The sequence below is a fragment of the Lissotriton helveticus genome, chromosome 5_1 (genome assembly GCF_964261635.1).
Source record: "Lissotriton helveticus chromosome 5_1, aLisHel1.1, whole genome shotgun sequence".
NCBI classification, from domain to species: domain Eukaryota; kingdom Metazoa; phylum Chordata; class Amphibia; order Caudata; family Salamandridae; genus Lissotriton; species Lissotriton helveticus.
In genome coordinates this window covers 2,104,972,549-2,104,997,311 of record NC_136065.1, presented here as the reverse complement: position 1 = coordinate 2,104,997,311, position 24,763 = coordinate 2,104,972,549, and the positions used below count along the sequence as shown (strand labels likewise).

General features: G+C 47.0%; 1 protein-coding gene across 2 annotated transcripts in view; it reads left to right on the top strand.

Annotated features, from left to right (window-relative positions):
* STKLD1 (serine/threonine kinase like domain containing 1) overlaps positions 1-24,763 on the top strand; it is a 392,522-nt gene that overhangs the window by 62,236 nt on the left and 305,523 nt on the right. For both annotated transcript variants that reach the window (XM_078646124.1, XM_078646123.1), the window contains exons 3-5: positions 8,397-8,441; positions 12,512-12,586; positions 20,845-20,949. In XM_078646124.1, coding sequence (XP_078502250.1) covers positions 8,397-8,441; positions 12,512-12,586; positions 20,845-20,949 — 225 coding nt within the window. The remainder of the gene's footprint in view (positions 1-8,396; positions 8,442-12,511; positions 12,587-20,844; positions 20,950-24,763) is intronic.

The following is a 24,763-nucleotide window of genomic DNA, read 5'->3' as shown; positions in this document are numbered from 1 at the left end:
CACTAGGGGTAGAGAATGCTGTTTTGGCTTTTGACTCCTCAGCTAGTCTGATTTGCCAGTAGCCAGCTGTCAGATCAAATGTGCTCAGAAACTTGGCAGAAGCCAATCTGTCAATGAGCTCATCTGCTCTTGGAATGGGGTGAGCATCTGTCCTAGTGACAGCATTGAGACCCCTGTAGTCCACTCAAAATCTCATTTCTCTCTTTCCATCTTGGGTATGAGGTTTTGGCACAAGGACTACTGGGCTGGCCCATGGGCTCTCTGATGGCTCAATCACTCCAAGCTCAAACATCTTTTGCACCTCAGCCTTGATGCAATCCCTGACATGGTCAGGTTGCCTGTAGATCTTATTCTTCACAGGCAGACTGTCACCAGTGTCCACCACATGGGTGCACCAGTCAGTCTGGCTGGGTGTGAGTGAAAACAAATGTCTGTGGGCCTGCAAAACCTGTCTACAGTCCATCTGTTGCTGGTCAGTGAGGCTGCCTGCCAAGGCTACTCCATCAACTGAACCATCATCAGGGTTCTGAGAAAGCAGGTCTGGGAGAGGGTCACTCTCTTCCTCCTGATCCCCATCTGTGGCCATGAGCAAGCTCATGTCCTCCCTGTCCACAAATGCTTTCAAACGATTCACATGGATTACCCTGTGAGGGCTCCTAGGGGTTCCAAAGTCAACCAAGTAGGTGACTTCTCCCTTTTTCTCAATGATAGGGTAGGGTCCACTCCATTTGTCCTGGAGTGCTGCTGGGGCCACTGGCTCCAGTACCCACACCTTCTGCCCTGGTTGGAACTCTACCAGTACAGCCTTTTGGTCATGCCAAGCTTTTTGTAATTCTTGGCTGGCCTCCAGGTTTTTGGATGCTCTCTCCATGTATTCAGCCATCCTGGAGCGGAGACCAAGTACATAGTCCACTATGTCTAGTTTAGGCTTTTTGAGAGGTAACTCCCATCCTTCCTTCACCAAACACAATGGACCCCTCACAGGGTGGCCAAACAAAAGTTCAAAAGGGCTGTAGCCAACCCCCTTCTGTGGGTCCTCTCTGTAAGCAAAGAGCAGGCAAGGTAAAAGAATGTCCCATTTCCGCCTGAGCTTCTCTGGTAATCCCTTTATCATGCCTTTTAGGGTCTTGTTAAATCTCTCCACAAGCTCATTGCACTGTGGATGATAGGGGGTGGTAAACTTGTAGTTTACTCCACACTCCTTCCACATTGCTTTCAGATAGCTAGACATAAAATGTGTGCCCCTATCTGATAGTACCTCCTTTGGAAAGCCCACTCTTGAGAAAACTGCAATGAGGGCTTTTGCCACCACAGGTGCTGTGGTGGTCCTCAGGGGAATAGCCTCTGGATACCTGGTGGCATGATCCACTACCACCAGTATAAATCTGTTCCCAGATGCTGTTTGGGGGTCCATTGGACCCACAATATCAATTCCAACTCTTTCAAAGGGAACCCCCACCACAGGTAGTGGTATGAGGGGGGCCTTTGTTGTGCCACCTGACTTACCACTGGCTTGGCAAGTGACACAGGAGCGACAAAACTCCTTGACATTTTCTGACATATGAGGCCAGTGAAAGTGTGAAACAAGCCTGTCCCACGTCTTGTTCTGGCCTAAGTGTCCTGCAAGGGGAATATCATGGGCCAAGGTAAGGAGGAACCCCCTAAACTGCAGAGGTATAACCAAGCTCCTGGTCATGCCAGGCTTGGGGTCTCTAGCCTCTGAGTAAAGGAGTCCATCATCCCAATACACAGTATGGGTACCTTGGGCATCCCCAGCAGCCTCAGCAGCAGCCTGCTGTCTGAGGGGTTCAAGGGAAGGGCAATCTAATTGAGCCTGCCTCAGGTCTGCCCTTGAGGGTCCCCCTGTCCCCAGAAACTCAACCTGGTCAGGTTCAAGTTCCTCAGAGACAGTCTCCTCTTGGACTGCAGAATCAGTTTCCTCTGAAACTTGATCCTCAACCTGGGGCAAGGTGGAAGGCTCAGCCTTTCCTCTCTTGCTCCTTCTCTTGGGTTGTGGTTGGTCTATTGTTCCAAGATCCACCACTGGTTCAGGAAGGCACTTCTTAGCCTGAGACCTTGTCACTGCAAGGACATGAGCTGAAATCCCTAGCATTTCTGCATGAGTCCCGTACACTTCTGACCAAACTGAGCTTTCAAGATCATTGCCTAACAGACAGTCTACTGGGAGGTCTGCACTCACAACAACTTTCTTTAGGCCATCTACCCCTCCCCAGGAGAAGTTCACAACTGCCACACTATGGGAAGTAGTGGAGTTGCTTGCATTGGTCACTAGGTAACTCTCACCTAGTACAATCTGTCCAGGGTCCACAAAGTCAGGTGTCACCATTGTGACACTGGCACATGTGTCCCTGTAGGCCTGAGCCAGTTTCTCATTAATTAAAGGCGTCTGCCTATATTTGCCCAGGTTACTGGGACTCACTGTAGTGGACAAAGCTAAGTCCACATCATATAGGAGAACTGCCTGAGTAGGGATTCTGACTAGGCCAGATCCTACTTCAGTACCCAGGGTCAACCCTACTACACCCTTTGGCTGTGTTCCACCACTGCTGACTGTACTAGGGGGTGCAGTTGCTTTAGGAGCTGCAGTGGTGGGGACTGGATTTGTCTTGGTGCATTCACTGCCCCAGTGTGAAACTGATTTGCAGTTATTACACCAAGGCTTCTTTGGGCCATTCTTCTTCTTCTTTTTGTTTCCATTTTGGGAACCACCCTCCTTACTATTAGTTTGGGGGCCTGAAGACTTCTGGTCTTTTTCTTTATCTTTCTGATTTCCACCCTTCTGGTCTGTTTTCTTTCTGGTCACCACCTTGGTTCTGGGGTTTCTGCTTAATCCTTGTTCTGACCCATTTGTCTGCCTTCTTTCCCAATTCTTGGGGAGAGGTCAGATCAGAGTCAATAAGGTATTGATGCAACAGCTGGTTTGTACAGTTGTTAAGGATCTGTTCTCTCATGATAAGATTGTACAATCCTGTATAGTCTGAAACTTTACTTCCCTGCAACCAACCCTCAAGAGCCTTAGTGGCACAATCCCCGAAATCAGTCCAGTCTTGAGTCTGTGCTTTTTGGGTGTCTCTGAACAACAACCTGTATTGCTCAGTGGTTAGGCCAAACCCTTCAATAAGAGCACTCTTCAAGACAGAGTAGTTTTTGGCATCCTCAGGTCTAACTGTGAGGAGCCTGTCCCTCCCTTTCTCAGAAAAGGAGTACCATAAAATTGCAGCCCACTGATCCTGAGGAACCTGCTGTACCATGCAGGCTCTCTCAAGAGCAGTCATCCATTTGTGGATGTCATCCCCTTCCTTGTAGGGGGCCACAATTTTTGTCAGGTTTCTATTATCATAGCTCCTGTCTTTTTCTCTAGGAATATTGCTGCCACCAGTGGCATCTAAGCCACACAATTTCTGCTCTCTTGCCAAGGCAAGTCTAGCTTGAGCCAAGGCTACCTCCTCCCTCTCTATTTGGAGTTTGACAGCCCTCATTCTGGCCCTATGCTCTATCTTCTGAGAGGCAGTCATACCTCTCTGAGATTCTCTTGAGGCACTAGAAATATGAGAGTCCCCTGAGGGAGATCTCACTCTTCTGTTGCCTGGGAGAATGATATGGTGGGATCTGGGGAGGTGCTGGCCCTCTCCATTTCCCAGTAGGTCTAAGTTGGCCTGGTTAAGCCTGGCAACTAGGACCTGGCTACCCCTCTGATCCTGATCTTCTGAGTCCTCTACATCTGAGTCCTCCTCCTCCTCTTCTTCCTCCTCTTCTCCTTCCTCTGGAGGGGTATCAGTTACAGTGGGGTTCACTCCATCTCCTGACTCTAAGGGAACTTCATTCGCCTTCTCTAAGTCATCCTGTTCTAGAATGGCTATCAGGATAGGACAGGTGGGACTTCTGCCCCTTTTTAACCCTCTTGATATGCACAAGGCAATCAAGTCCTTTCGGGTTAATTTGTCATAGCTGGAAGTTGCCTTGGTAAGGTCAACTGTCACAGGAGCAGACCCTGAGGCTTTTCCTGTGTCAGACATGACTCTAGTCGCCTACAAGCTATCCAGAATCAGGCTGCCCGTCTTATCTTTCACTTGCCCAAATCCCATCACATCACTCCTGTCCTCAAATCCCTTCACTGGTTGCCCATCTTGCAGAGATCCCTGTTCAAATTGGGGTGCCTTGTTTATCGGGCCCTTGATCACTCTGGACCGGCTTTCATCAATTCTCTGATTTCCCTTCACACCCCTGCCCGCACTCTCCGTTCATCATCTTCTGCCCTCCTCACTGTTCCCCGCTTCCGCAAATCCCGCACTGGTGGAACCCGCTTTTCTGTTCTTGCTCCCCGGTTCTGGAACTCCCTTCCTCTTTCTATGCGTTCGATTCCTATCTTCTCTCATTTTCGTAAAGCGCTAAAAACTTTCCTCTTTGTCCAGGCCTACCCCCGCTAATCCTCCTGGCCCTGTCTGTCCGGTTCTTAGAGCTCCCAGCGCCAGGAAGCCGTTTGGCCATCGCGCGCTTTACAAATATTTTCATTCATTCATTCATTCATTCTAGTGTGGTGTAAGTGATGCACCTACCTACACTAAGTGTTTCCCTACTGTACCTTGCTAGTGAGTTGTAGCCAGGGTGTGCTAATCCCTTTAATCTACAACTACTAAGTTCAGTAGAACTTAAATATGCTAAGCTTTTGATGTTATATGTACCTAGAGGTACTTGATGTGATCTTTCAATTTGATAAAAGATTGCAATGGTAAAACAACAGCAAGCTCAAATCCGCACCGCTGCTCACCAATGTGAGAAGTTGGCCTGATAGGTGATGTTTCCAATTCTGGAATCACCGGTTATCAGACCAAACAATCCCTTATGGTGCCTTGTTAGACAAGCTATCCTAGGGGTAGCATGGACTAAGCAGCCTAAAGGCTTAACTTAAGAGGTCGTGTTAAGCGAGCTGTTTTACCACATACAATCCTGTAATATCAAATGAAAGGACACCACACAAGTATATATTATAAAAATATATGTATTTATTACTAAAAACAATCCCCAGTATTCTTTATGAATAAAGGGGCACAAGCGTTAAATCAAAAGCACAGTTTAAACATACAAAGTTGCACAATTATGGATGAGGGCGGGGGGCCACTCAAACCATATACTAAACAAGTGGTATAAGAGATACCACTCGAACAGTGGTTAGGCCTAGGGCCTAGGGAATCGCTGGGAGCAGTCGGGACAAGCAATGCTGAAGTCGGGAGAGGCCCACGGGATTCGGGAGCAGTGCGGAAAGCGCACGCATGCACCAATGTTAACCAATGGTGCGTAAAAGTTGTAAAGTTAAAGTTTAAGGACACTTCCGCTGAACCTAGAGGAACAAAACTTAAGACACAGACCCTAGAGATGTGTACCAGTGTGGGAACACCGGCGGAGCAAAGTTACCTCACCCACAGGAAGCGGGTGCACAGGGTCGAAGTTGAGTCGGGTTTCGTCACGCAGGCTCTTGGTGCTTGAAGCTGAAAGGGCTGCAGGCGGGGTGAAAGAGAAGTGTCCGGTGGAGTCCAAGGGTGGACTCGAGTCAAAAAGTACCTGAAAGCAGAGGGGACAGAGTCTGGGTCACTCAGCAGTGACCAGGGTGGAACCAGGACGGAACCAGGCAATGTCGGGCGCAATCAGGTGGTCGTCGAGGAGCTTCTCTTCCCTGTCACGTGGGCTCTGGGGCATCTGCGACGTCCAGGAGCGGGTCACGATCTGTCCCACGAGGGCTCTCACCGTCGGCGCAGTCGGCTTCAAGTTTGGAGCAAACAACACTTGGCAAGAGCAATCCACGCGGAACCGGGAGATTGCTTCTCACTCGAACCAGGAGGGTCAGAGTGGGGGCTCCTTTTCAGGGGAGCTGGTGCAGATCTGGAGCAACCAGATTCGCAGGTCGAATTTCAAAGTTCGTCTGCACAGGGGCCACTAGCCGGCTGGCAAGTGACCGGGCCAACGCGTTGAGCCAAAAGAAGCAGAAGGGCCCCACGCAGCACTCGTCGAGTGTGGAGGGCTGAACTTCGGTGCAAGTGTGGCTCAGGGTGGGGGCTTCTCAAACCCCGGTGTACAGCTTCGAGGGTCACTCGTGGGCTGCACGGTCAGCGTCTCGTGGTCAATTCAAGATGGCGTGCCCCACGCTTCCGGTCGCCTCCACGGGTCTCAGCTCTGCAGGGACTGTGGATCGGGCTGTAGGAAGGCAGGCAAGCTTGATCTCGTCGATCTCTGTCGCTCGAGTTCCGGCGGGAACTGCGACAAAGCAGACGTCGATGGCTGGATGGTGCCTGTTTGCACAGGGTGGTCACTCCTTGACCACAAGGGAGATTCTTCAGTCTTCTACGTTGAGTAGGATGTCGAAGGGTCCAGAGTTTCGTTTCTTATGTTTCATCAGGAAAATCTGAAGTGCATTGGCACTGCTCCCAGTCTTATACTAATTTTGGGGGCTGGATTACCTGCTAGGTCCCCTCCTATGGGTGGGACCCAGTAAGTGGGTGGATACACCCCCTTCCTTTGATCCAGGCCGCCCTTGCACGAGGGCTGGAGTGCCCCAGAACCGGTTTGGCCGGATTATGCAAGGGGCAGCCTTGTGCGCCCCAAGCAGTGTCTGGTTTCTTTCAAACCTCCCTGCTACAATCCACTATCTCCTGTCTGGAGGGTGGTAACACCCCCCTGCGACAGGAAACCCTTTGTCCAGGCCCCATTTGGCTGAGTTTCGATCAGCTTCAGGGGGTCAGACTCTTGTCTGTGGCAGAGGCATCCATTTTGTGGATCTAAGGTCCTTTTAGAAATTAACCGCATTTAAGTAAAGTAACATGTCTTACCTCTCTAGAGGGGTGGAATGCTATCCCCGTCGCCAGAACTGGCGAGGGGATAGTATTCCAAATTGTATGACACCTTACACGACATGTTTTGATAAAGCCAAACCAGAGTTGCTATATAACCGCGAGGATTATAAGGCACTTAAGAGTATATGGTAAGGCATTATCCTGAAACAGCTTAGGGAGTTGTTCCCGATAGCTGCAGACAGGCTCAGCTCATGCTAGAGCTCCATCTTACATTAAACCATGCACTCTGCCTCCAGGATTGATGAGGCCTTCCATAGGAGTGGCTCACAGGTTAATATGTGTCCAGATATAGGTTTAGATATAGGTATACTATATCTAAGTAAGGGGTGATTACACCACCTTACCCCAGCTGAGTGATCAGCCAGTTGCGTCAATTTAAGAACCAGCCAGGGGTGGCAAAAGATATGCTGCAGCCCCTGGTAGGCCTTGGTGGCCCCTATGCCCTGGGCACCTATAGTGCATTAGACAGGGGCTGACAAGGAGTCCATTTCCAATTGTGGTATGTGCCTATAGCACATGTATTATTAATTTAGTGAGAGAACAGCAGGCTGGGGGTCTGATCAGCAGGCCCACAGCCTCAGTAGTCGAAAACCAGTGAAGCAAAAAGCAAAAATTTGGGGTGACCATAGGATAGCAGACCCTACTCTCCTACATGGTGTATAATGCCTCGAATCAGCTGGTTTTGAAGATATATAGAACTGGAAAAGGACTTTTAAATGGTTGAGATGGAGGAAAGAACATGTACCTTTTAGCACAGTAGGAAGGTTGTTTCCAAGGTTTGCCGCCATCCTTCTATGTTTAACCGCAGCTGGAGGAGATGTTTTTTGCTGTGGATTGTTGACTGTCACTAAATTAGGTTCTTGACACACCTGCTCCATAGTTTCTCAGTAATACTATTGACCTCTGTCTGTCCAGGGCCTTCTTCAGAGACACTCCAACTGGGATGCTCATCCACATAATCACCTACCTGCTGCTAAAACACCTACATTCTTTCAGAGACTGACAATTACCTCAATATCTTTTGACTGAAGTTCAAAGGTGTGACTGTCATCGCGACCTCTTTGGTTGTCTAGGTGTGTGTTATTCGTTTCTATATTATTGACCGTGTGCACCACATGGAGCAGATGCATTTTATACTCTGTACGATTTGACGTAGCCAGTCTCTTCTTCCATGCCTTTGGATAAGCTTTGAAGCAAAATCTGGAGGCGTCTCACTGTTCAAGTTCTCTGACCCTAAACGCTGAGACTCAAATGGCATTTCCATCCACAGGGACGGGCGCTCATGTCTCTGCCTGTAGTGACCACCTTGGCACATCCACACCTACGCAATTAAAGGTCCCTTGGAGCCCACTGCCACCTTAGTATCATTCTGCAGCTTTGACCTCTTGATCCAGTCCAGTCAATTCCTGGTCATTCACTGTGAATCCTTACTGCTGTAAACTAGCGCTGCCACAATCCTTACTACTGTAAACTAGCACTGGAACAACCCGCTCTGCAACTCAAATCAACAAGTCTATTTTTCTTCTGCAGGTTGAATGTATTGATGAAGGTGAAGCGAATCGTGCCTTGAAAGAGGTAATATTGTGAATGTATTTCATTTTTAAATTTTGAAGTATTTTCATTTATGAGTTCGCAATCTTAGAATCTTTTTGTCCATTCTCTGCTGTAAAATGTAACTCGTATACTGTATTATGGAGGACTGAATAATTCAGACCTGATGTACTAAGACTCTGTTCCAAAAAGTGGTCGCTAATTGCACACAAACTTTTTGTGTTGCTACTTATGTACACATAAGTTATGTCACAAAATCGCCGACTGCAGAGGGTCGCAGAGTGGCCTGCCTGATTGGCAAGTTGCAATCTGCGACCCCTTGTGATTGGCTCCAAACACAGCAATGGTAGCCATGATGGTGGCCTGAAAGGGACCGCAGACCATCAACACTGTGTTTGTATTCCTAAATAGAAAACCTTTTTTTGCAATATATCACTTTGTGGTACTGCAGAAATGAAATGTACATGGATTTTCCTATTTGTTCTTACAGGGAGTGTGGTTTTGGATATTACAGGGCATTCCCGGGCCATCTACGCACTGCCATCATTGTGGTCATTGGGATAGGAAAGAATGTGTTTTGGAATCTATACTTAAATTGATATATATGTATATATGTGTGTGGGTTATATATAGTATGTGTACAAACCTAGAACATCAAAGGGTCTAAATTGAAATTGAGAACACTATACGTTTTTTGGAAAACCAACACCGCGATGTCCAAGTGCCACAAAATCTGGAAATATTCATTAAATTCCCGGATTCCCATCACTCACCAACATGGTGACATGCTTCATCATCTGGGTCTCCTCTGGAAGTCAGCCTAGTGACTCTAAGGGCTACAACTCCATCATAGTGGTGGAGGAGCCCAAGGATGTTTTCATTTCGAAAAGAAGATAACTATCTAGGTTACCAGATGAGAGCAGTGGGATGTATGGGAATTTCATGCAGTGCAACAGTGATATGTGGGATTAAAATTGAATCACGACAGACCCAATATTTTTTTATTGTCCACAGTGATCCAAATTAAAAACAGTGCAAAGGACAGTTTTCACAAATAGCTGTCTGTAATTACTAGGTGGTCAACATGTTACAGCACATCTGGACACTGATCTGTCCTGTGTCTTCATCAGGACCCTCAACAAAATGTTGTTGCTACTGCAATGAGTGAAAATAGTAATATATTAGAAAAATTGACTAGTACAAGTACACTCGAAACGGTTGGAAACGATACAACTGGATCACCTGTATTCTGGCGTGTACGATCCTTCCTCAAAGAAATTAATTTGCCTTGAGGTATCTGTAAAATAGGAAAAATTGTGTGCTACATTCGTGTTGATTACCAAAAGAAATAAAGTGTTCTCAGAATTATTGAAATAGTGGCAGTGACATTGCCATCTATCATATTCCATCATTGGGCATAAGTCACTTATTCTTACCTCGAATTTCTGAGGAGACTACCTCACCCCACCTGGCAACAGCTCAGGGGAAAGGAGGCACCGCTCTAAAAAGGAAAAAGCAGAGCAATCCATCATTTACTATGGTGTTCTGCCTATCCTGACATCCTGTTGCTCATCATCGTATTCCAATCATCATAGAAAACCATATAAACACCTTGAGTTAAAACCTACTTGTCTGGATTATATGTAACATTCCGCTCATGGGGTACTCACAATTACTTCATTGTCATTGTTGTTATCATACAGGTAAACCAACCTAGGTTGCGGTACTTTGTCGAGTCCCCAAGATATTATTAGGGGTCTTTTCACACACCACATCGATGTGTTAGTCAATAGATATATTTCTATACTGGCTCATGCTACATAGCTTAAGTGCTTTTGCCTCACGATCTTATAATGCCTCAAACCGGGCCTTTATTGATTGCTATGGAGTTCACAGTATCACTGATATGCGGGGGCATCCAGGCTCTCTACATTAATATTACAGCATTTCAGGAGAATAATCTCAAGAGTATAATCTGGTCTCACAACCAGAACCGTGTAAATCATTTGTAACACCCCATAGGTATGCCTCTACTGCGGGACAAACAGAGCGCTTCTCATTAAGAGCAGGCAACTAACTAACATGGATCTCACCGCTCATGTCCAATTAGAACCCCCGCATTGAAAACGAAGCGCTCGAACACAAAGTCCCCCACTCTACCGTAACCGCGTATAGTGGTGTCTCCTCACCTGTCCGTAGGTACAGGCAAGCCTTGGCTACAGAAGAAATTAACAAATTGTAATAGTGAGAAGGTCGTGTATCTGATCGCGTGCCCATGCAAGATGAACTATGTGGGGATGACAACTCACAAGGTTAAACTGAGAATCATGGAACATAGGAGCACCGTGAGGTGTAAAAAACAAGCCACAAGATTGACAAGTCATTTCTTAGAAGTCAATCACCAACCAAGGGACTTCATTTGGATAGTTCTAGAGCAGCCACACATTCCAGAACATGTCACTGACATATCTAAATTGAACTTGCTCAGAGAACAGAAGTGGGTGTCCTAGGTAGTTTGTGTTAAGGTCATATTTCAGACTAATGTAGTTGAAAGTCCTCAATTTGGCATGTTACTCATGGAAGTTAATGCCCGAAAACAGGGACGGAAACTGATGACTTATGTCATGAGCATTTCTGTCAAAGGGGCCCTTTTTCCATATCATTTTGGCATTGCCCAAAAATAAATGTCTTCTTGTAGAGGTGACCCATGTTTGGTGGCTTGAATTCCACTGGAGGGACCACCCAGAGTAAGGTCTTATAGCGATGCGGATGACTGAAGCAAGGCGGGAAACTGCACAACAGTGAGAGTACAGTTGTGGCATTGATTGGTGCTCCCTTTGGATTTGTGCTTGACTGCTGAAAGATTGGTTTATGAGGGAGAGGGTACATGGCCCTAAAAAATTGGCAATATTTGATGCCCTTGGACGAGGAACATTGGATTTGACTGACGTAACAGTTTCTAAGTTTTGACAATGTAGGTGTGGCTGCTTGGTTGGAAAATTATCAGGATATGGTGTGATACCTATAGCTGCATCTAAACTGTACACTAAATTTACATGTAGAACACAAACTTTGTGGCCCTTGAGGATTTGATGCTAGCAAGCAATTTCTTTAGCTGTAATCTCAGTAATGAACTTCTCGTTGTTTGCTTTTGGTAGAAACTGTAGTATGAGGTTTATAAAACAAAAAAATTAAGTGCGTTTTAAAAAATAAATTATTAAAAGCACAAAAGAATTGGAAAAACTTACATTAAGGTATATTATAATTGCGATACGCATTAAAACATAAACGGCCAGATTCATCAATGTCCCGTTTTGCGAGTCCTTAATAGCGATTATTAAGGAATCGCTATTAAAGACTCGCAAAACGGGATTCATGTAAAAATCGCAAAAATAATTGCGATTTCTACAGCTTCCTTATTTGCGATTAGCAATTTGCTAATCGCAAATAAGGATGCGATTTCAAGGGTGCCAGTGGTGTCCAAAGGACACCCTGTAGCACCCCTGAAATGGTGATTGACACTGGTGTTGCGCACACACATGTCCAAAGGACATGTGTGTGTGTAACATACAACTTAGAAAAATGCACTAAAGTGCATTTTTCTAAGTTTTCGCTATTTACCACGAAGTCAGACTTCGCGGTAAATAGCGGCCAGAAATAGCGAATTCGCAATTCTGACATGGTTCATGAATTGCATTTAAGGAATCTCAAATAGAGATTCCTTAAATGCAATTCCTCGCAATTTAGCGATATCGCAATTTGCAATTTGTGCATTTGGGATGATGAATCCCAAATGCAAAAATTGCGCTCGCAAAGGGCCAGATTCTCAGAATCTGGCCCTTTGCGAGCCGGATTTCCTTTAATGAATCTGGCTGAAAATGTCTGAAACCTTCCAGTTCTGGTTTCTGGCAACATGGAAACCAATGCAAACCAAAAGAGAGAGAAGCATATTTATGGATGTGTTTGAAAACTTTTGTGTGTGCATGTAATCGGCAAATAAAATATTGAATACAATGCGTAATATGTAAGCGATTCGCTAATGCTAATAGCGTAAAGCGATTGACATGTTGTGTTCTTTCTTCTCTATTTCCAAGGCGATGACCCTGCTGAAGCTGCAGCATCCCAACACCTGTGCCTACAAGGAGAGTTTCATCGTGTGGGATGCCAAGGTGTGATCCTTCTTCACTTGAAGACTTTACCATACAGACACTTTTATAGTAGAATACATGCTTTCTTGTGACTGTTTGATATTGGGGTTACTGCTGTCTGTGAGGATACATCTTCCTGTGCAATATTTGATGTATATGTATATGTAGAGCCCTCCACTGGCTGCCAGTTCGAGAGAGAATCGCCTTCAAATCATCATGTATCGCCCACAAGACGCTCCAGGGCAAAGGCCCCCCGGCTCTTAGGAGCCTGATCCGCCCTTATAAATCCTCCCGGGCCCTCCGGTCGGATTTGGAAAATCTTGCCATAGTCCCAAGAGTGAGGAAGACTCGCAGAGGGGGACGCCGTTTTACTGTAAATGCGGCAAAAAATTGGAACACTCTCCCTAGGCATATTCGGACCGAACCCTGCTACCTTAAGTTCCGAAAGTCTCTTAAAACTTTTCTTTTTCCCAAGATCCTCTAAGTAACGGTTCCTCTCCGAGTTTCTTTCTGTTTTCTGCTGGGTTAGCGCTGGGACGCTCTAGGGCAGCCATGCGCTTTACAAATTAAATTTCATTTCATTTCATATGTGTCATTTAGTGAAAAGCACGGCTATGCTTGGTTTGCAGAGATTGGGCACTCGACAGCCTGAATTGCCCCCATACTCCTACCACTTATCTGTGTTTTCAGAAAAGGAATAGTAAGTACACTGCTTGCTTCACAGTTCTAAGATCTTAAAGTTCCAGCATCTTCCTTCTCCCCCTAGGAGCGAGGCAAATGTTTGGTGGCTGGAGATTTGTCTCATAAGGTCTGAAACGTTGGAACACCACCCTCCTTCTTCAGGGCTTTTCAATGTTACCACTGTAGTAGTCCTCTTCCAATGGGCATCTGTTGCACAGCAAAGGACTGGACCATCACCTCTTAGACCCGCTCTAGCTTTGCTGTCATTTCTCTCTGTGAAGCCCCCTACTCTACTAGTACAGCTGCCCAAGGTGCAGAGGCTTCATAAAACATGGTTTAATTTCACATTGCATATGTAAATATTCTGGGTGTAAAAGGCTATTTATTATTTTTGTCATAAGGCAGAGTCTGGAGTGGGTTGTGAGGCTCTTTCTACCCAACAACAGTAATTCGTACCCCATCACGTATCATAGCAGTAGTATGTCGGGATAGCTGTGCGAGATACAGCTTTTCAGATGTACCACTCAAATTACTTTCATATTTCACCATACTAATTCACCACTAATCCTTTATGGGTTTTCAGAGTAGCATGCTTCAACACCCCATCAGGGGTAACAAGCGCTATATAAATACAAACCTTTTTTCCTCTTCTATCCTTCCGAATCCAAATAACTGACTAACCTATCCACCACTTAAAATTTACTAGCATGTTTCACTATACTAATTCAACACTAATCCTCTATGGGTCCCGGAGTAGCGTGCTACTTGCCGAAAAAAGCAATTCGACACCTCGTTAGGGGTAGTAAGCGCTATACAAATGCAATTACAACACAATACAATACAATATTGTGTTTTCTTTGTAAAACATTGATATTTGCCCAATGTGGAGTTGTGCCCAGACTGCAATTATGTTAATAAGGTTTTAATCAATCTTTTTGTTCTCTACTGAGAACCATTTTCCCACGGATAGATCATTTCCCCTACACCCCATGACCTTTGGGGGTATTCCCAATCCCGTTACACATTGGAAGGAGATTTACTCTCTGCTGGAAGTAACCTAATACTGTTTCTATGGTGTTCACGGTGGGTCAGGAAGGAATTTGTGAATGCCAAGATACGTACAAGATTGTGGGTGTTCACACACTCAAGTGGCTATTGTGGCTTACACCCCTTTCCCTGTTACCTGGACGGATCACTACTTAGTGCCATTCGTGATTATACGCCCGGGGCCTAATAGATCGGAACCCAGCAGTAAGATAGCGGTCTGTCGGAGGTGGGGGGGGGTTTGCAGGGACTTTTTAGCAAGGCCCTGGTGCAGGATGGCCCGCCAGGTGGCAGCGATGTCGAATCGGCATGTAAGAACTTAGATAGATGTATCACGGAAGCTCTGGACTGTACGGCCCCATGGGCTAAGAGGAAACAGTACAGAACTCAGAGATCGGCCCGTGGTACTCGGAGGCCCTGAGAACAGCGAAAGCGGGGTGTAAACTACGGGAAAGGCTGGAGGGTAGCCTTCTCCGAGCAGGGGAAATAGCACTATAAAGAGGCGCTAAGGAGCTACCATAAGCTAATTAGAAGGGCTAAGGCTGATCATTTTTTGGAGAGAATTGATTCAGCCGGCAGCTCGACTCGGGAGCTCTTTAAGGTTTACAAGGAGTTAACCTCCATTACCAACTTAGCAGCACCGGCCGTGGGCTCAGAGGAGCTCTGTAATCAGATAGCCGAATTATTTTCCGAGAAGGTGGAGAAAATGTATTCCACCTTTCCGGAAGCGGCCAGAGGTGTAGAGGAAGGGCTGGAAGAAAGAGAACCTGTGGGGGAGGGAGGAGGATTGAAGGAATTCTCGATTCCCCTCCCGGAACAACTGATTAACATCTTCAGTAGCATTAAGTCCAGATCCCCTAGGGACCCGGCTCCTCCGAAAAGGTTAAAAGGGAGTCTGGAATGCCTGGAGCCCTTTATAAGACATCTGGTGGCGATTTATTTTAGAACGTGTTGTGTTCCCCGATGCTGGAAGGAAGCTGTGGTTTTGCCACTCCCTAAGAAACTGCACATTGGGTTAGATCGTCTAGATAATCTACGCCCTATATCCCTTTTGCCGTACTTTGCAAAGGTGGCTGAAAAAGTGGTGAACGCACAGCTAACGGCCTATATTGAGGAACATGATCTTCTTCACCCCACCCAGTTCAGCTTTTGAGCTAGGTACTCGACAGAATCAGCTCTGCTTTTTGCCACTGAATCCATCAGGCAACTTGTGGACGCAGGTCAAACGGCAGCCTTGATCCTGTTGGATCTAAGTGCCGCCTTTGACACCGTAGCTCATCACACGCTGGTGCAATGTCTGAGGAAGGGTGGGGTGTCTGGCAGTGCCCTGAATTGGCTAAAATCTTTCCTGTTGGGTCGCTGCTTCCAGGTGAGACATGGCGAACAATACTCCAGGGTCATGAAGCTGAACCAGGGAGTGCCGCAGGGCTCGACCCTGAGCCCAACCCTGTTTAATCTCTATGTAGCTCCCGTGGCGGAGATTGCAGAGAGGATTGGGATCAGGGTCGTATCTTATGCCGATGACACGCAGCTGGTGGTCTCTCTTACCCAGGCACCGAAGTCGGCCGCCTCCAACTTCATGGCATGCATGCAAGAATTGGCTGCATGGATGGCTAAGAACTGCCTGAAGCTGAATGGCAACAAGACGGAGGTGCTTGTGGTGGGTAGGTCCCCGACTGTGTGGTCATTGGCATGGTGGCCCCAGGATTTGGGGGTGACACCTATGCCCTGTGTGCAGGCAAAGAACTTGGGAGTTTGGTTGGATCCCAGCCTTTCTTTCAACTCTCAAACTAGTCGGGTGGCAGGCGCCTGTTTTGGGATCTTGAAGGTCCTGCGCAAAACCCTGGACCTACTACCTGTGGCGGCTAGGAAGATTCTGGTTCATGCGCTGGTGACGTCGTGCTTAGACTACGGTAACATTCTTTATCTAGGCGCACCAGCCAAGTGTTTGCTTTGTCTGCAGAGAGTGCAGAATGCGGCAGCCCGACTTATCTTGAGGCGTCCGAGAAGGTCATCGGCCAGGGCAGCTCGGGCTGCGCTACATTGGCTCCTGATTAAAGAAAGAGTCACTTTCAAGGCACTCTGTGTCTGCCACCAGATCCTGCAGGGAAAGGCCCCTTCGTATCTGTCGGATCTCCTGACCCCCTATGTTCCCACACGTCAGTTGAGGTCAGGTGGGGTAGGCTTGGTGTGCGTACCTGCTATTAAGAAGGCCAGGATGGGAGGCCGGTCTTTCCGCCTATTGGCTGCCAAGCAATGGAATGCTCTCCCGATGGAGCTCCGGATGGAGGCCCAGGAGAGATGTTTTAGGAAAAAATTAAAAACGCTTCTCTTACAGGGAGGAGGGGACGTTTCTACACACAGTCTGGAACTGCGGAGCTCTTAATCGATTCTGGAGTGGGGTCTTGGCCTGTCTGTCTGAGGTATTGGGGTGGGAGCTTCCCCGCACTCCACAGTTTGCCTTATTGCATGTCATGGATGGGGTGGGGGGCAACATATACAAAAGACACTTGATGTTGCTGGGTCTCACGACAGCCAAGAGAGACATAGCTAAAGAGTGGAAGGACCAACGGGCCCCATCGGTGGCTGTCTGGAAGAGGGCACTTGATTTTTACATGGGACTGGAGCATCCGATCTTTGTGGCCAGGGGGTTCCCGCGGAAGCATTATAAAATTTGGAAGCATTGGGCGGATTACAGGGGGGTGTGGCTGGAGCCCCCATTGGAGCAAGATGACCTTCCTCAGGAGGGGTGATGAGGAGAGTGCAGTGGAGTGGGGAGACGTGGAACGGACGGGACAAGTGGCCTTGCCTATGTTTTTCCTTTTATGCTCTATGTTATTAACTGTGATAGCATTGGACCTGGAGCTGGCTGTGCTACTCGGGTGGGGGGGGGGAGATGGTTGGGATGGGAGTGGGGAGTTGGCGGGGATGGGGGTTTGGGGCAGGAGGACTGGGGGAGGGGAGGTTGCTTAGGAGGGGTTGTATCTTCACTTGCAAATGTATGCGTGTACAGTGAAAAGTCGATTGCTTTTGATGCGGTTATGTCAATAACTGCAGTCTTCCCTGGGTTACAGGGCCCTGTATTACTTGTGCAATCTGACAATAAAAATAAAAACGCTTCTCTTTCCCCAAGTATAGTAGGGTGAGGGTTGTGGGTTTCTGAATTTTGGCTGACTTTACCGCAGCGCGGGGACACACTGGCATTAGTGTAACCATTGCGCTTTATAAATGGACCTATTAAGTGCCAAAAATTCAGTTTTCCACCCTATAATTACACACAGTCATGGCATATATTCAGACAGTAGTAGGAGAAAATGTGTCAATTCTAAGCTGTTAGCATATGTTTTTGGCCAAACATGGGTTTATGCCTCAGATCCCATTTGCCTTTGTGTGCATCTCTGCATGGACCATGTATGTTAATCTTTTTCATGCTTAGAATATATAAGCAAAGGTTGTTTTAACAAAAAACAGAACACATGGGGGTACATCCGTACAGTGAGCTAAAATCTCAGCCAACAGGCCTTGTGATAAGTTCCCAGTTGTTGTCTACTGTAAAGTGATTGTAAGGAGGCGGTTAGCTGTGACTTGTCCCATTAGGCAGGGCAGTGCACTGGTAATAATGCTGAATTTGATGTCCACATAGTATTAAAAAATGTTATTAGCACACTTGTGCCAGGTGAGATTGTATTGGTCCATGTATGTTTTCACTGGCATGGCATACATGGTATATATGCAACTGTGTATTGACATTGTTACCATTGTTAAGTGTGAGGACAGGGGCCATAACTGAGGAAGTGTGAGTGAGTCATGAGTTCCCTCGCCTCCCTCCCTCAACATGCTGTTTTTTCTCAAGCAGTGGGTCATATGCTGAACACAAGGAGCTAAATCCGTTGAATGAGATAAAATCACGATCTGGCACCAGTTGTTTTCTTCTGACAAGTGATAATAGAAATTGTGAGACACGACTCTTAAGTCGCGTGAGCTTTTCGATGGTAACGAGATGGTATTTGATTATTGCACGGTGGTAATAAAGGAATGTGTGTAAGCATAATCAGTATACTTGTGCCAACGAACCTGTTATTGACCCTACATTTATTTTCACTCCTCGTGGTATGAACACAGACAAACGTGTGTTTATGTGGGAAGCCCAAAGAGCGTTCGCCCTGATCACTGAGGTTTTTGGAGCCGCACTTGCTCACCGGTGTCCACAACCTCCCTCTTTGTCACTCGTTGAATCCCCAAAAAGTCCAGCAATAGTTGGTTGACACTACATTCAAATGCACCCTGCTTCCCTACAGCAGCTTTATATCTATACTAATATAATAAAGAGAGAGCCCAAACCTTTGAGGCGGGTAATCTCAGGAACCACAGCACCAATCACAACACCCAATACACTGTTGGAAAGGGCAGTTCCAGCAGAAGGACATAGGCTATGCAGACACCCACCATATACATTTAAAAGGTAAAAGAACCGTGCCAGCAAAGTAGTCCCTTGTGGGCGTGTCTGCGTTGTGCTGTGGGCGTGTGCTGGGGGCGTGACAAATGCTGGGGGCGTGTTGTACGTTCCACCCTTCATGCCATGTCTCATATCGTGTGCTAATCCCACCCTGCTCCCTTTAAATACCCCTGCACCCCATAATCATAACCCACCCTTACTCCTTAAAATACCCCAACACCCTTAAACACTAACCCATCTTAACCCTATAAATATACCCTGTACCCCAAAACCCAAACCTATCCCTAAACCCTAAAAATACCCCTGTACCCCAAAACCCAAACCTAGCCCTGAACCCTATAAATACCCCTGTACCTCAAAACCCAAACCTACTCCTGAACCCTAAAAATACCCCTGTACCCCCAAACCTAGCCCTGAATCCTAAAAATACCACTGTACCCCAAAACCACCCCTGAACCCTAAAATACCCCTGTACCCCAAAACCCAAACATAGCCCTGAACCCTTAAAATACCCCTGTACCCCAGAACCCAAACCTACCCCTGAACCCTAAAAATACCCCTGTACCCCAAAACCCAAACCTAGCCCTGAACCCTAAAAATAACCCTGTACCCCAAAACCCAAACCTACCCCTGAACCCTAAAATACCCCTGTACCCCAAACCCCAAACCTAGCCCTGAACCCTTAAAATACCCCTGTACCCCAAAACCCAAACCTAGCCCTGAACCCTAAAAATACCCCTGTACCCCAAAACCCATACTTATCCCTAAACCCTAAAACTACTCCTGTACCGCATAACCCAAAACTATATCTGAACCCTTAAAATACCCAAACACCCCAAAACATATACCTCAGTACCCCAAAACATATACCCCTATACCCATACTTACCTTATCCAAACATAAAAAAAACATGCTTTTACCCTTCATGCATTTACAACGAATTTCATTGTAAATGTATGCGTGGTAAAAGCATATAAAATGTAATGCCATGCGTTATAATGGCATTGCGGAGTCATGGTACTTTCGTAATGAAAGTATGCGGAGTGATGGTATGCGGAAAGAAAGTTGGTGTTTACCCTCCCCCCGGCATGTACATTGGTGGCACGGTGGCCCACATCTTCAGCAACATACTCATATTTTTTCACCACCCATTTGAAAAATGCACAGGTCTCTCTCATTGATGGCCAGCACCGACATACACTTTTAGACACACCTCCCGCCACAAGTTCTAGAATTGCGAACTTTAGAGCTGGGTAGCTACGTTCGAATCTCGGCATCAGCTCAACATCCTGTGATTCCAGGCAAATCGCTTTGTCTCCCCGTGCCTACCACAAATGAATGTGTTCTTCTGTAATGTAAATTGTGCTCATGCCTTGTTGTCGAGTTCGTGCTATATAATATTGCAAGGAAAAATAAAGTAGGGAAACTCGAGTTCACACACTACTGAACGCGCACTCTTAAGTGCATCAACAATGCACTGTGAATCGGAGCGTTTCACAGGCCTGTCACAGATAAGAAATGCTATCAAAACGAAATCCTACTAAACAATATACTACTGGCCGGCAGCAATTCATACCCGGACAACGTCGGGACGGGCTGCTAGTATATACAATAATCCGCTAGCCTCACTCTTCACACCCACTGGTCATTATTTCGCCTCCGACCCCCCAACAAAGACACACTGGTGCATCCCACAGATATACCGGTTTCAGAGACCTAGCTAGACTATGGTCTGCAACGGAGCGTCGGTAACATTTAGAAAGTCATGCCCAGACTACTGAAAGCGATGCACTGCCGTACCAATGGAAGACTATGTGCTCTATAAATCCCCAATAACATTAAGTGTGTTGTCTGTAGCTGTGTGCCCTCTTGTATGTTGTGCCCACACCAAGTGCTACAGGAATCTTCCACTTATACTGAACTCTCCCCCACATGGCACTCATGAGGCCTTCATAGTGCTGGTCTCCATACGGTATAAGACGAGCGAGTAGATCGCTTCCACACGGCGCAACAACATGCTTTCAATGCATACATTGTCTTCTGTTGAGAATCCCCTGCTCAGAATTACCAGTTCACCCAGTACTGTTTTCTCTTGCAGACCTCCTCTGTATTCCTGTGCTTGGTTATGGACTACCTAGGCAACGAAGACCTGGCAGGCCTGATCCGAAGCAAGCGAGAAAATCATGAGACGTTTGATGAAACGGTAAGCATTGACATGGATGTCAATTCACCAAAATGCTAGCAATAGGGGTAGTGACATGAAGACATTTTGTGCCCTTGGAGCCTCAATGAAATCACAGAGTTGTCCCCTGTCCCATGGTACCACCTTAGTCATTCACCAGCCTGCTGTTTGCTGCTGAGTTAGTTTTGGGAAGACAAGGGGTGAAACAAGGGGACGAGGAGGTAAACGGGACACCCTAAGCCCTCTTTACTTTTTATTCCTGCCACTGCATTCATGCCCCTTTGGCCAGAGGTACCGATTGACAGCGGCGTTAAAGGTCTAGATACCGGAGTAGGGGGAACGATTGAGATATAGCGTATACTACAACCAAGTGAGACAGTATAACCTCTACAGTTCCTTAGCGTACTAGCATTAGCTAATGCCTCAAGGATACATCACGTCGATGCTGCCACCTATTGATGGCACCACTTTATGTACTGACATCATGAATAGTTTCTAGAAATAAGATATGGCAAAGGTTTTGTCTGAAATTGTTCCCGCCATATTTCTATCTCCTTTTTATTCTGTGACACATTTTGTTACTTTATGTTGATCCTTTGTCTCGAGTGCGCCACATAAAGTAACAAAGTATCACCTGTCCATTTTCGACATAGCAGCCAGGAGGATGACACATTGTGACTGGTAAGTTTGAGCTGTCAGTTGTTAAGCGTTTCGAAAAGGCATTAGAAAAATAAAATAAAAGAATCTTCATTGTGAGGTGTTCAATGCCTCCAAAACGTGATGTATGGAAGTTGCACTTGAAAGAAGTGGGTACAAAGTCAAGGTGCTGTTTTGAATTGTGTCTAATTGTGATGGGTTTCGAAGAAAAAGTAAATTGTTGCCTCAGACATTTCATTTTATAAATTATTTTCCTGGATCCCACACAGAGAAGTATTAAGGGGCCTATTACCATGTCGGGCGGACGCTCGAAACTGGGACATGCCGACCTCCAGTCCACACCTCCTAATTCCGGCATTTCCCTATGGGAGCATGTATTACGGCCATAAACCGGACATAGTACATGCTCCCATAGGGAAATGGGAGGTGGTGTTAGTCCATACACCCCGTGACAGGCACCTCAAGGTGCCTGCCATGGGGTTCAGGGAGGAACAGGAATGGTGTTCCCTCAGGCCCCAACCGGAGGCTGCGCACCCAAGGGTGCTCTGCTAGGGACCCCCAAACACACTTTCCAATAGGATTTTCATGTCAGAAAGGCCGGCATGGAAATCCTGTCGGAAACCGTGCATTGTCATCCCAAGGGCAGGAAGACCGCCCTTTGGGATTATGAGCCGGCCTCCGACTGGCGGTCAGGCTTCTTTAGCCAGCTGGAATGATGGGCCGGTTTAGTTTCTGACTACCAGTATCGTAATGCGGCGGTCGGAGAGTAAACCGAGATGTGGCCTGGAAAGGCTTCGCCTGTTGGACAGAGCCTTTTTGAGCCGCATCGTAATCAGCCCCAAAGTGTTAAATGGTAAAGAATTTAAGATACTAATGTTATGTTATCTGCATTTGTAAAGCTCATGAGAGTATTGTGGCACTGAAAAGGTGTGTGTGCTTGACCCTGCTTAGGGTAGTTGGTCAATTGATAATCCAGGTCTTCAGCTTCTTGCGGAATTCAAGAAGACAGGTGGAGGCTCAGATAAGGAGAAGGAGGCCTTTGTATGCTTTAGGAGTGATGTTAAAGAACGCCCGTCAGGGCCAGACTGGGAACCCAAAGCAGCCCTGGCAGTTTTGGAGGACCTCCCTCAGTGGAGGGGAGGATGCAAGTGTGAAGCACTGCTGCTTTTGTTACAGAGGGCCGATATTAAGGCACCACTGAAAAACCGGGCCCCAGTAACAAAAAGATGGACCCTGTGGCTGCAAAACCGGACTCCACCCTTCCAGGAAAACGCCATATGCCCGCTACGGCCAGTCGGCCCTGACTCCCGTCCTCCTGATCCGCATGGGATGTGTGCGAGTAGAAGTCCTGCAGAGCAGTTGTTGATGATGGAGACAAGTATATACCAAAATGTACTTAAAAAAGCAGCAACAACTTTGAAGGAGCAGGTGCTGTATTCTTTATAAGAGTTATTTCCAGATCAGCATCCTTCTACAGTGACACTAGAGCAGAGGTTTTTAGTTATTGCATGTGCTCTGCATGTGGGTGCGTAGCCTTCTTGCGTGTGCTGATGAGAAACACACTGAAAGTAACCGCAGTATTTGTTGAGGAGGTTACCCACCTCAGGTAATAATCACAATCCTTGTCAAGCTGAACCACTAAAGTCACAAAATAAACCTGAGCTCAACCCCCTGGTAGCTGTGGCACAGAGCAGACAGGCTTAGTTTAGAAGCAATGTGTAAAGTATTTGTGCTGTACCAAAACAGTAATAAGTGAAAACACAACACAAGAAAAATCCAAAACCAATTATTTAGAAAATAAAGTACATTTTTATAAATACAATTACTTCAAAATGGCAAAAATCCAATACTAGGAGCCAGAGATATGATTTTGTTTACATTTTAAATACAAATAGTGGCAAAAAGCGTAAAGTACCAACTTTAGTGAACTAGATGCGGTAGACTGGGACCTATGTACAATATAAGTTAAAATACAACAGAACATGTGTTGTCTACAGCTACCAGGTTTGACCTGGTCGGATGTTTTACCATCAGACTTAGGGGGTGATTACGATGGCGGAGAGTCCGTCACCGCCAGCTGTGCGGTGGCGGGCCCTCCACCATCGAATTTTCCCTCCGCAATATTACGATGGCGGGCAAATCTTTCTGGTATCGTGACGGTCTCAAAGACCGCCCGCCACGGTTCCGCCACAGCCAATCATTCCGATTGCCTGGCAGACGTGCCTGCATGTTGTAAATGGTAGCTGTGCCTAGCAGGCACCGTTCGCCAAATTAAAAATGCTGGCTCAAGCCAGCCTTTCCATGGCTGTGAAACCGCCATGAAAAGGCTGGTGGGGATTGGCTTCGGGGCCCGTTGTGGGCCCCCCTTGTGTTGGGGGGTGGTGGTGGTGCACTGGAGACGTACCCATGCTACCCCCCTACATTTCCCTGCCCTAAGTGGCAGGCAACGCGTGGTGCCTGCCTCGCAGTGCAGGGAAAAGCACAACATGACTGTTTAGCATTGCGGAGGGTGCTGCAGCCAGCAGCACCCACCGCAATGTTAAATAGCCTGGATGCGACCGCCATAGTGGACGTCACATCGTAATCCATGTTGCAGGACCGCCACCCTACAGTCGGGCAGTCCCAGTCACCGTAACGAGTCCGCCCGCCATCGTAATTGGCTCTAAGTCTCTAAAATGGAAGTCCAAAATCTTCAGCTGGGCAAGGTAGCAGATAATAGCTGAGAAGGGCTCTATCAGCTTGGATAGCCATCAGCGTAAGTCCTGGTGAAGCATTTGACTTTTGACAGGAAACCTCTCAGCAGGAGGAATTCGAATTTCATGCTTAAAGTAGGTCTCTCGACGGCCAGATGCCTTTGGCGCCTTCGCCCGGTGAAGATTTCTATGTTCTCACTTAGTCACACTTTTGGCGTTCTGATACCTGCAGCGGGGCAAGGCTGTAGCGGAAGAGGGCTCCACGAGAGACGAGGTTCAGTTGGATGGGATTGCTGCTACGGACCAGAACCGACCAGGGGAATCCTGAATCATAAGCCCAGTGGCAAAGCACCTCTGTCTGATTGGCTTGGCAGGTTTGTCCCGGTCCTCTGGATGTCAAAAGTATTACAGAAGGGGACTCAGAAGCATCTGCGGCCCCTATGTAATACCCCAGGTGCCCCAGGGGTGCCCCAAGCCCCAGGGGC